This window comes from Gossypium hirsutum, chromosome D05 (genome assembly GCF_007990345.1).
Source record: "Gossypium hirsutum isolate 1008001.06 chromosome D05, Gossypium_hirsutum_v2.1, whole genome shotgun sequence".
In the NCBI taxonomy this organism is placed as follows: domain Eukaryota; kingdom Viridiplantae; phylum Streptophyta; class Magnoliopsida; order Malvales; family Malvaceae; genus Gossypium; species Gossypium hirsutum.
The window spans coordinates 17,004,396-17,017,052 of NC_053441.1; the positions used below are offsets into that span (position 1 = coordinate 17,004,396).

The following is a 12,657-nucleotide window of genomic DNA, read 5'->3' on the forward strand; positions in this document are numbered from 1 at the left end:
GATATTTAAGGTTCATTTTGAGTCCACACGGCTAGACACACAGGCGTGTGACTGGACCGTGTGAGACACACGACTAACACATGGGCGTGTGTCCCCTGCACCTAGGAAAATTTTTAAAATTTTGCGAAAAATTTTTGGAGTACCTGATTTGTTTCTAACAGATATTTTGGGCCTTGAGGGCTCATAAAAGGGACAATATGATTAAATTATGATGTGTATGCTAGATGATTATATAATGTTCGTATTTGATCTGAAAAGTCTGGTAATGCTCCGTAACTCTATTCTGGCGACAGATAAGTATAACATACATTTAAACGAAGCAATTGGATAATAATACAAGTATAACATACATTTTACTTAGTTGTGTATAAAATCAAGCATAAAAATTCAATTAATAAAAAAAATTCAAATTTTTTAAGAATATTTTTTAAAAATTTATCACAATTAGACGACAATGTCATTTTCCTCATCTTCAACCTTTAGCCAGGTCAATTCAACCTCGTTCAAACCCGATTTCATTAATCAACCATCTCCCAATATATACATAGAAAATTTAAAACAGCAAGACAGAGACAAAAATGACTCTTACACCAGTTGTTAGAAAATCTATAAACGATATTAGATATCTCTAGATATCTTCACAACTTCTATATTATGATTATTTGAAATGACATATTACTATGTTCGATAAATGTACGAGTTAAGGAAGAAAGATAAGTATAATTTGTGTTAATCAAAAACATGTAAGTTTTGGTTACATCATTAATAATGTATTTAATTAATATAACTTAAATCAATAAATAAGAAAAGAACATTTGAGTGTTTTATATATAACAGTCAATGAAAAATAAAACTTACAATGAAGAAAAGTAAAAATACATGACATATAATTTACTCATATCTTAATTCGCAATGGGGAAAAAATGAAAAGACTGAGATAAAACAAGACAACTTTAGTTGATTTTTTTTCTTTCAAGAAAAGGAAACCTGGGAAAAGAATTGAAAAGAAAAATGAAGATTAAGGCTTCTGTATTACAATTGAAAATTGAATCTTTCAGAAGAAAATCAATAAATTTCTCTCTTATTGGGTAACTTTATCAGGTTTCGTTTTATCATCTATTAAAAGGTATGTGCTTTTACCGAATAAATAGCACAAATTTTTAGAAACATTCTTAAATCTCTTAAAAGTTAATTATTTTAACTTAATTTTATTGCTGCCAAAACAACGCACTTAAAAAGATTTATCAGCTAAGAAAATTGTAACACTCTAAAGAAATAATTGAGGTCCAACAAATCGTTTGCTCCAGAAAAAATTGGGTTCCCCACTCGGCCAGTGGCCACACCCATGCCCGTTTGCTTCTCCAGCACTTCGGCTGCAAAATTTAACATCCTTCACTTGAGGGTCAAGAGTTAGCGACCTTAGGCCAATCCTTGGGCTGGAAGAATAAGAAGGGGCACCAACACTTCCATGGGCTTGGCTCCAACTCACCCAAATTAAGATTTAGCCATCTTGAAATTTTTACTCATCATATAATCCCAAGACATCAATTTCTTATTTTCCATAACCTATTACTTCATGCAAATCGGTTTATTAATGAAGTAAAAGTACGACTACATTTCCAATATCTTTTAATAAATTCTGTGACTTAACCCAGGACCTCTCTGTTCTAGACCTCGTACTCTGTTTTTACTCTTTTATATGTGGAGGAGAAAAAGGGGCTTGACCATCTTGAAATAAAGCTGAGTCAACATTCTTCCTGCATCTAATAGAATTGCAATAAAGTTTTAGAGAGGTACAAATCTCTAAGCTGAACTTTATATGGAGTTGGTAAGCTTTATTTATGGCACCAATGAAAGGTGGATTTTGGGGGTGGGTGCACTAACCAAATCAGGAGCTGGACCATCTAAAACTGAAGATGACCAAGCCGTTAAAGCATACTGCATATGACGATGATATAAACGGGAACCAGAATTAATTTAGACCGGTTTCAGTGAATTCCATGTGCAATGTTGTGACTTCCAGGCTGTCTTAAATGTCATCAATTGTGATGCTGATGCATATCTATGAACGAACCCATCACATGGACAATGACAAGGTTTTTATCTGTTGTTCGATGCCCCCATACTTTCCATGTTTGAAATTTATACACCAGTAGCAGCAAAGGGTGGAATTAAGAACTGGAGCAAAAAACCAAGTTGGAGGGAGAGTTTAGAACATAAGGGATATAAGATAAACAAGGGCACAATACTGTTGGAAGCTAGCGTTTGTAAGGGAGCTAAATATCGGTTTCCAATCCAAATTGAAATACAAGCAACTTGTGTAGAGAAATTGATATATAGACAATAATATTGAATTACGTTTCTAGGTTGCATGCAACTTGGAAGAAAGGCAACATCCCATGTAATTAATGAAAATGCAGTTTATCCTTATATGCAAACTGTATTGTTGGAAGACAGCAACTGGGTTATTATCCTTTTTTCTCTAATACAGTTAAGGTAGAGTGAATATTCTTTATATTTCCTATTTTATATATACTTTTTAGAGTTTTATGTGTTAGTCACTTAACTTCAAAAATTTATAAAATGGTCATTAAACTATTAAAATTTTCATTTAAGTTATCAAACTATTTGAAAGCTTTTATTTAAGTCACTAGACTGTTGAGTTATTATTATTATTTTAAAGTCCAACTCTAACCGATGATTCAATAATTGGTACAGTGGGTTAATACTCATCGACGAATAGAAAAACATATCTTAAATCCAAGTTAATCTAACGATCAATGTTGAAGATCGATATAGAAAGCTGTTTAGATTTTAATTCGTAAATTTATAACATTCAAGGTTATTTAATGGAAAAAAAACTAAACTGTAAAAAAAAGAAAAAAAAACTTTCGTTTAATGTAAGCGGTGCGAACGAAAATGCCATACATTAGCGATTTTAATAATAATTTAAATAAAAATTTTCATATAATTTAATAACTATTTTATAATTTTTTGAAATTAAGTATGTACGCGTTAATTTTATAGTAACTAAATAATATATTACCAAAAATTGAGGTCAGATGAATGCATAAACTTCTTTAGCAGGAAAAAAGTCATAAACATTTGATTTTGACATGTCTCGTCAAATTTGAGGTAGCGAACAACATAATAAAACAAGTTACCATATAATATCATGACTCTGAACATAAAGTCATAAGTTGTGCACCTAATCCTAGGAAGTAGACAAGTTTAAAATTTTATAAACATTAAATTAAAAGTTTATGCTGTCCAATCAACATCCCTGGTTAACTTACTAGTCACCTTCATGATATAATACCATTTTCAAGATGATTGTGCTACATTTGTTCTTTTCTCGACTTCATCTAGGGATTACCATATATATGTTTTCCCATGCCTTTTATTAATTGAACAAACGTATCAGATGATTTAAGCAATTCAAATCGTCCAAATCTATATGTAATCTAAAAGTCATACAAATCGAATTTCAACGGCAGTATTATATGAAGATATTATCGAATTAGGTAAAATCTTATTTTAAGTATACACATCATAAGCTTCCAAACCTGAAGGGAATCGGCACATTTTCTTTTCCTCAATATTTAAATCTCGATTAACGTAGATCACCAAGCTATCATTTTTGGATGTCTAATATTTTATTCTTACAAAGAAATGGGACTGTTTACAGATGAGCATGCTTACAATATCTACAAACAAACTGCAAATTTTATAGCCTCGACAACTAGTAAACGAGACCTAGTACATAATATTAATTGCAGGTGACTTCTGCTGCTTCTTCGATCCGGGGCTTTTTAGATTATGGAGAAACTGTTGGTAAATGGTGGAGAGTGGAAATTGGATCGTTGTCGGGTAATAGCATTCTAGTGTTTAGCAGCGTGAATATGGTGAGACCAAGCGAGACTAAAACGGAGAGAGCTAAAAGAAGAAGCATAAGGAGGTGTGCGATGCTGCCTTTTACTTCTTCTGCATATTCGGTTGAAGCTAGCGCCAGTATGGTCAAGGGAAATGAGTAAGCCCACCAGGCAACATTGAATCTCCTCATCGATCTCCTGAAAAGAGCTGGCCGGCAAACCTATTCAATACCACAAAAACTCAATATATAATAGGGCGAAGTAAAGAAAATTTAATTTTTTTAAGCTGAAATTAAATTATATATTTTTATGATAGTAAAAATATAATAACTTTATAATTTTTAAAGGATTAAATAAAAATTTTATCATTTTTAAGAGTCAAAGTATAATTTTATTTTTATTAATTTAAATTTTATAAATTATAAAAAGTCTAAATGGAAAATTTTCCATTTTTAGGGACAACCCCCGTCTATCCCCCTGTATATAATATATGTATAAAGCTATTGCATTAGTTCTATAAACCTATTCAATACTACACCATTCCGAGTCTGAGTACTGATCAAACCGGGACGAAAACGGTCAAGATTAAAATAATATAAAGGGTCCTGGAAGGACCACTGGTGATGCAAGGATGAAAAGTGGCATACCTTAAAATATTAGCAGTTCTTTTCATTGAATATGCCAAAACAAATAAAAATGGCCTTGGGGACCAAATATACTTTAGTCCCGTATGAACCATGAAATGACTTAAAAAATTTCCGATTTATAGTACCACTTAAGTCTACGATGCTAACTAGCACATTACTGCATGACAGTATCTTGATATGCAGTATTTTCCGATTTATATACATTACCAGAGAGATGAAGAGGAAAAGGGATAGAAAGAAAAGCATCTTGGATGCGATATCAAAAGCACCAGTTATGGATTCCCAAGCCAAGCTTGCCACGCTCGGTGCAGCAAAGAACAAGAAGAAAACCGGCCTAAGCATCGCTGGAATCCGATCACTGCCTGAAAACCGCTGGTAGAGAGTCACCAAAAGCACTAAATAATGCACCATTCCCAGTGAAAACAAGCAAACGGCGCTTTCTTTCCACCCCATACTTGCTGCAGCTAGTGCTCCCACCAGATTCCCGATAACTGATATTTGGCTCGTTGGATTTGCCACCGTTGACAGAAACTTCTTCCCTTTGGTAAACCATTGCCCATAAATTTTCACATCGAGTGCCACAACGGGGACCGCAAAGAACCACCAGAGTACGTAATAGGAGGTTGTCTTTGGTGTGGCAAATGGAGCTGATTGGAGTAAAAGGAGCCAGGAAATCCATGGAGCGAAAAGGTAGTTAACCCCTACATGGTGCAAGAACTCTGCTTTGACCATCTTAAAGTAAAACAAGCATCTCAAGATGTAAAGAAGAGAAAGCAAAATTAGGATAAAGAGAGCGAAAGACCACAATACAAGAAAAGCAGTGGGGTGGAACTTGTGGACCAAATGCCTTAGAGTGCTTTTGTCATGAGTTGGTCCGATCAGAGTCTTCCATAATAAAGCCTGGCCGCCTAGAGAAAGGCTTATCCTAAAATAACCTGCATGAAATTTGGTTAAGATGGAGCTTAATGAACGCTTAATCCTGTCGGTAAACCTACTGCTCTGAGGAGTGTTGACCTCGGGTTGGGATCTTTGGCTGGCCATTGATCGGATCATGAACTCGATGAATTTGAGCCGAAATCTGGTTCACGCTATGGCTCGCCTCTTATAGAGCTATGTAGAGATCGGTGATAAGGAGTGAGACAAATTGAGACATTAAAAAAAATACGGACGGATGAATATTGAATTGCATGTTGAGTAGACATTACCTTGGAAATTCAGGATATTTTAATAAAATTATATAGGGAAGGTAATATCCCCAGCAAGATGCATTGCGTGCAAATGGATACACCCCGCAGACCTATTACTGAGAAATTGAGAAAAAAAGGGAGGCATTTTCGTAAGCTGTCGCGACTCATGACGGCTGACGGTGAGGGTAATAAAATGCAGACTTCAAATTTGTATTTCCTGTGGAAGACATGAGATCACCAAAAGCAATAAAATGTGATTGGTGTGAATAAGCCAGTTTTTCTTTTTCATATTGCATGTTCCATCGTCACGTTTTGAACGTTGAACATCCATATAATTAATAACAAACTCGGTTTTTTCTTCATAGAATAGAACTGAAAGATCCAGGGAGCCGCGCTGAGCTGAGACACTAGCAAACAAGGAGTCTACGCTACCCTAGGTTTAGCACTCCCAAGAATTGGTTCAGTTTCTGATTTCTCTTGGGAAACATGGAGAGGACCAACGATTGTTTGCATCGGAATCATGTTGCCGCAGACTCACGCAGGCCTGACGGCAGTCAGGCCAAACACTTTCAGGCCATTAATCCAATCGAATCATGGCTTGCCAATGGGCTTTTATGGTGACGTTGAACACCTTATTTAAACTATAGCAGTTGCAAACCCAAAATACCTTGGCTGGCTTTTAATTTGCTATTCCTATCTTTCATTTTCTTTATTTTTTCCGCTTTGATAAGGAACAAAATGGTCAAAATATGTGGCTAATCACTATACGTTGACAAGATTTTAAATTTTAGTCTAAAAAATAAATCTTTTCACATTTTTATTTTAAAAAAAATTGAATTATTGATGAGATTTTTAAATTGGAAGTTTTAACCTACTTAAAATTTTTTGGCAGATGTGAACACAGAATTCATGGAAAGGTTTAATTAAGGTTAAAATGGAGAACAGAACAATGTACAAAACAACTAGAAATCGTGTAAATAGACATTCAAGTATAAAACCCTAAATAAAAATAAGAAAAATTTGGAATTTTGAACCAAAGTCTTTCGCAAGTTGTTCGGATAAATAGGATGGGACGTCTTGAAAATGAAGTCTCAGAAAGAGAGTTCCGTGGAAAGGCTGCTAAGCTATGAAAGGAAGAGGTTCTTCACACGGACGGACAAGACAACTCTATTCTTTGCTACAGTTGTTGGGGGAAATTTCCTCAACTTAAAAGCTGCTTGACTTCATTCATGGAGGGGGAATTGACAGCTTGAACTAACCAAACCCCTTTCACAATCAATTTGACTTCCACTGTTATCTAAATCTTGGTTTAATAGCAAGCGACAAAATTTTGATTTTGACATATATGGATCAGTTGCAAGAACAGACAAGCTTGGAATTATCAGTTTTCAAGATATATCTATTCTACCGAATCTAAACATATCGACGGCTTCATTGGATTAAATTTTTCTTTATTGTGAAGTTCATCCCTAGGCGGATCGATTATAAATTTAACGTTAACATCCTTTGCTTGTTGTTATCTTCTATGAATCCAAATCATACTTATATGCTAGCTGTTCTCCATATCATACATCAGATTATTAGCTGTTTTCCGCATATAGATACTAATATTTTTTTAGGGCCCTCAATGTTTCTTTTCTGTTCTTCAAAAAAAAAACCCAATTTTTTTTTCCCTTGAAAGAAAAACATCTTGTTATAAAAACAATCAAGCACAAAGAGAAAAGTCAAACGAGAGGAGAGAACTAATTTAAATCCAAGTCGAGAGACTTATCTATACACTCGATCTTAAATTCCCGTCACAATAAAGACATTCAAATTAAGAAAAGGGATAAAGAACTCTAAAAGTAAATCCCAAATGGAAAAGCTTGTAAATTAGAGAGTAGCTCGAGCCACAGTGTGTGTCACCTTATTATTGTCTTTTCTCGTCCAAGAAAAAACCAAGTTACAAAATGGAGCTTTAAGCTCCTTACAGTCGGCAACTGCCAATCCGAACCCAGCGATAATCAAACTACGAGTCAAAGCATTAAAAACAGCAAGCGATCCAATTCAATGATAACTAAATCCATACCTTCTTGCTGAAGCCACAAAAGAATATTTTAACAGCAACAACTTCAGCTAGTCGAGGCTCCAAAAGGACTCACCGATAATTGATCTGTCGTATTCTTATACGTCAAATTTTCAATCTTTTATTCTATTCAATTTAGTCCCTGTTTTGAAATTCAGCTTTCAACCAAAGCATTTCAACTCAATAACCATTAATAACTTATCTCAACATTATATAATGCAAAATGTCATGAATATACAGTAGTCAGATTGATCTTTAGTCATAGAAATACAAATGGAAAACTCGTAGCATGTCATTAGATCTCGTCTTTCCCTTTCCTCTAACAACATATTCTGAAACTCTACATCCATGGACAGAGGCAACCAAACATGGAGAAAACAATAATTGACAAAGGATAAGTCGTAAACAAAGAAAACAAAAGATGGCGGTGGGGCAAGACAAAAAGAAAATCCCAAGATTAAGGAATATCGTATTGATGATGTTATTTAATAGGCAAGGATGATAAGTTTTTATCAAAATATGGGGATACGGCATGTAATTTGTTAAATTCTGAGATTTAATTTTGTATTTAAAAAAATGAATATTGATTTTTTTTATTTTTCAAAACATATTTTTCATCCATCAAAGAGCTAAGGACAAACCTAGATTTTAACATCTTTGAATAAACTTTTTCTGGTATTTGAATTTATTCAAAAATTTAAGAATTTTGACAATTTTTTAGACCTAAAGAGAGAGAAGATATATATTTGGAATGAATGATTTGGAGGCTATACGTGATAAGTATGCAGGCAGTAAAAGGTAGGTGATCTCAAAGCGCATTTCCATTTATCATATCACCAATCTCCTTCACATAATTGTTAGGCCGTCAATTGATTTGGTACCTTGTACTTGTCCTTACGTATACCGAGAAATCGCTTTCAACTTCAAAAATAAGAAAAAAGATGCATTTGTTGCAGCCAGTCAGTCTACATTCCAAAGATTATTGGCAAACGTCAAAGCACAAGTTGCTAAAGCATCAACGTTAATGCAAGTGGAAAATTTGAATTGTTACTCTCAAAAAACTGTCAGCGACTTGGACACCTACATTATTAACTTATCCAAAAATCCCATAGATTGTTCACTTCCATCCTATACTTATCATGTTCTTTTTTTTCTCTCCAAATTGATAAAGAGGTAGTAATTTGAGACAAAAAGTTATCATTGCTGACATGCGCACTTTATATCTAACTAGACCAACTGTGAGAGTAGTGTGAACCAATTGAATTATATTAAAATGTGTAGTGGAGGTAATGGAGAACCCTAAGAGATCTCGCCCATAACTTAAACCTTTTCTCTTTTTCGGCCTAGAAATGCAAATGGAAATGTTGTGTGGATTGCTTCGAATAGTCTGATATGCTTCTCACTAAAAAGTAGCAAAATTTTCTTAGATTCCTTGGCAGACTTGGAACTTTAGCCATATTCAATATGACATTCACTGGGAAATCCAAATTTTCAATGGTAAAACCTTTATGACTTGGTTTACCTGGACAGCATCTATCTACCACAGTCTTTTAAGTTCTTCTAGGATGGAAAATGACCGGTATGAGGGGCAAGAACCAGAAGCAATTCAGCCGCTATATTTTTTTATCTCAATACATGATTAAAACAAATAGAATCAAAATTAGTTTGTGATGCAATATCTCCGGCAACCACAAAAACACCCCAAGCTTCCTCTCAACATTCTCATGGCTTTTAAACAATCAAATTCAATAATGATATCTTGCTAACCTAACCTAATTGCTAGAGTTTTTAGCCACAAATGTGTTCAATGATCATGCTATTGTGCATTAATACCATCAATAATGTCGTCATTACTATCTCTCACAACAGCCACAAGTCCCATCATATTAAAATCTCCAATAAATGAAGAGTTACAGTTAATGTTGATGACATTAGGTGGAGGGAGAAACCATTGTGTAGAGTTGAAGTTCTTTTGATATATTCAGAAAATTTCACAATATCTCTTACTATCTCCTGTATTTGGTGGGAGATAAATGCGATGAAGCATTGAGGGAAAACCCAAGAGATTTTTTTAATTGATTGTCGCACAGTGCAAGTTTGTAATGTAAATACCATTATTATAGATGTAAATAAATGTCTTTGTAGAATGTGGGGTAGAAGGCACAATTGAAAATGTATGGCTACACTTTGTATCATGTTTTCTTTTCGATTTCGTATACAAATTCAATTATAAAAAATAATAAAACGGGTAACTCAACATCTAAGATGTCCATCATCTTTTATGTAATTAATAAATAAATTAAATTTCTCAAATAAGAGATGAGAGACCATTTACCATACGTATATACAATTGTTTTACACATAATCTTTTAATCTAATTAAACACTTCCTGTAGTTGTTGAATTGCTGCGTAGTGTTGGCCACCTTGAAATAGGATCGGAATTGTGGGGTAAGACCAATATGAGGGTGTTGAGCAGACTGAAAATGATCAAACCAACGGAGACGATGACAGAAGATGTTAAAAGAAGAAGCATTAGGAGATTTGCAGCGTCGCTTTTCACTTCTTCTGCATATTCCATTGAAGCCAGAGCCAGCATTGACAAGGGAAACGAGAAAGCCCACCACGCCACATTGAACCTTCTCATTGATCTCTTAAACAGTGTCGGCCTCAAAACCTGTCCCAATACCACTATGACTATTAGACAAAACAAAACCATGTTTTAAAGCTTCAAGCTGTGCCATTACCTTAATGACTTAATTGACTGTAACTTTTAGCATATATTAATTAATTACCAGTGACATGAAGAGGAAGAGCGAGAGAAAGAAGAGCATTTTTGAAGCAGTATCAAAAGAACCAGCAATAGATTGCCAAGCCAAGCTCGCCATGCTGGGTGCTGCGAAGTACAAGAACAAAGCCGGCCTTAACATCGTTGGAAGCAGGTCGGTGCCTGAAAAACGCTGGTATAGCGTCACGAAGAGCACCAAATAATGCACCATCCCTAGTGAGAAAAAGCAAATGGCACTCTCATTCCACCCCATATTTGCCGCCGCTTGTGCACCGACCAGGTTCGCTATAACTGACAAATGACTCGTCGGATTTGCAATCGCTGACAAAATCTTTTTGCCCTTAGTAAACCATTGGCCATAGATTTTAACGTCGAGCACCACGATAGGAACCGCAAAAACCAACCAGACAACTACGTATGTGTATGGGTTGTTGAAGCAAAAGAAGGGTGCTGATTGAAGCAAAAGAAGCCAAGAAATGGATGGAGCAAATAGGTAGTTGACCCCTACATGGTGCAAGAACTCGTCTTTCACCATCTTAAAGTAAAATAAACACCTCAAAAGGTAAAGAATGGAAAGCAAAACAAGGGTAACGAGTGCGAAAGACCAGAGTAGAGTAAAAGCTCTGGGATGAAACGTATGGAGGGCAAGTCTAAAAGTGCTTTTATTATCGGTTGGCCCTATTAACGTCTTCCATAATAAAGCTTGGCCACCCAAAGATAGGCTTACCCTAAAATAACCAGCATGGAATTTGGTTAAGACGGTGGTGAATGATTCCTTGATACGCCGAGCAGCAATGGTTGAGAGGCTACTACATTGAATTTGATGGGTAGAATCGATGCTGCTGGTGTGGGATACAGTACTGTCTACTACGAGCTGAAGCACGGTTTGAGATGTTACGATGGCCATTAGCATAAAATGTAGGTGAGTGAACTTTGTTTTCAGATGAACTATGAGTTTGAAGAGATTTTTCTTGGTTAGCATGGTGATTTATAGGGGTTGAGCAAAGGCGAAGTACACAGTAAAGCATTAAAAAATTTTAGAAATATACTAAGTACTGCCTTGACTATAATTAGGGGATATATATCCAAACTGTTGCAGGTCAAACAGCACAACTGTAATTAGGGGCCATCAAAGTGCAAATTGCTAATTGAAGCAAAGCAGTCAAATTTGGATTGTAATACTATTTTTTTCCCCACAGAAAATGACGAGGGAAGATACGTTTATCACTAATAAAAAATGTCTGTTAAATGGACCCTTTTTCTCCATTTCCGTCTTGAATATTTTAAACGTATACCATGAATGTACTGTCCACTTGACACTAGGAATTCATGTTCATTACCAAAACGACTTTAACTGTAAATGTTCATTTTATATATTCACCAGCTTGTTAAAATCTTAATCTTGGAGTCGAGATAGAGAAGATTTAGTGGCGGAGTAAGAAAATTTTGTTGGGTTGAAATTAAATTATATATTTTTATAATAGTAAAAATGTAATTCTTTATTATTTTAATAAAAAAAATTACGATAAATTTTTTATCATTTTTAGAGGGATTAAAGTATAATTTTCCTATTATTAATTTAAAATTTTATAAATTATTGCAACTGGACGGAACCTATAGAATTTGTAGGAAATGAAGTCATTTGGTTTAAAAGAGCGCGGATTTAGGGTTTGGAGAATATAATAATTTAGGTTAACAGCATATTCTCTTAACACTTGAGCCCGCCATGCAAGAGCGAACCTACCATTAGAAACTCAATTTATTGAAATAAAACCCGGAGACGAATGAAATATTGTTCCAACAGTGGAGGCCCATGGGATACTGGATTTTGCTTTTCGGAGTGGAGTAAATGTTGGGTGTCCCCACCGTTCCTTGAGAATATCAACTTGTAAAAAAATATAAAGTGTTGGGTTTTTTAAACTTAAAAGGAACCATCGTAACAAATAGCAAGTAACAGTAGCGGCTTTTCTTAAAGAAGAAAAGACCTTTGGGGGAAATGAGAAAAAAAAAAGAAGTTTCTTTTGTGAGGCATCTGTGGTTAAGAGGCAAGCGGTTTTAGGTTTGTGTCAAAAGGTTAAAGTAGTAGGCACGTGATAAGGA

The 12,657-nt window shown here is 34.9% G+C and overlaps 2 protein-coding genes across 2 annotated transcripts; both read right to left on the reverse strand.

The window, feature by feature from the left end:
* Window positions 1–3,637: 3,637 nt before the first annotated feature.
* Window positions 3,638–5,658, reverse strand: LOC107905485 (S-type anion channel SLAH1). Its single transcript, XM_016832143.2, has 2 exons — window positions 4,727–5,658; window positions 3,638–4,093 (listed from the first exon to the last, which is right to left on the reverse strand). Exons 1-2 carry the CDS (start codon window positions 5,570–5,572, stop codon window positions 3,818–3,820), a joined length of 1,122 nt encoding a protein of 373 aa, XP_016687632.1. The 5' UTR covers window positions 5,573–5,658; the 3' UTR covers window positions 3,638–3,817.
* A 4,319-nt stretch (window positions 5,659–9,977) lies between these two features.
* LOC107903172 (S-type anion channel SLAH1) lies at window positions 9,978–11,510 on the reverse strand. Its single transcript, XM_016829216.2, has 2 exons — window positions 10,565–11,510; window positions 9,978–10,446 (listed from the first exon to the last, which is right to left on the reverse strand). The coding sequence occupies exons 1-2, from the start codon at window positions 11,468–11,470 to the stop codon at window positions 10,150–10,152; spliced, it is 1,203 nt and encodes a 400-aa protein (XP_016684705.2). The 5' UTR covers window positions 11,471–11,510; the 3' UTR covers window positions 9,978–10,149.
* Between the last annotated feature and the right edge of the window lie 1,147 nt (window positions 11,511–12,657).

What these genes read in the sequence shown, in the direction of transcription:
- LOC107905485 (XM_016832143.2), bottom strand. Translation starts at nt 5,572, where the DNA reads ATGATCCGATCAATGGCCAGCCAAAGATCCCAACCCGAGGTCAACACT. An exon ending in TTTTCCTCTTCATCTCTCTG is followed by an intron (nt 4,094 to 4,726) that starts GTAATGTATATA and finishes GGTATTGAATAG; the next exon opens with GTTTGCCGGCCAGCTCTTTT.
- LOC107903172 (XM_016829216.2), bottom strand. Translation starts at nt 11,470, where the DNA reads ATGCTAATGGCCATCGTAACATCTCAAACCGTGCTTCAGCTCGTAGTA. An exon ending in TCTTCCTCTTCATGTCACTG is followed by an intron (nt 10,447 to 10,564) that starts GTAATTAATTAA and finishes GTATTGGGACAG; the next exon opens with GTTTTGAGGCCGACACTGTT.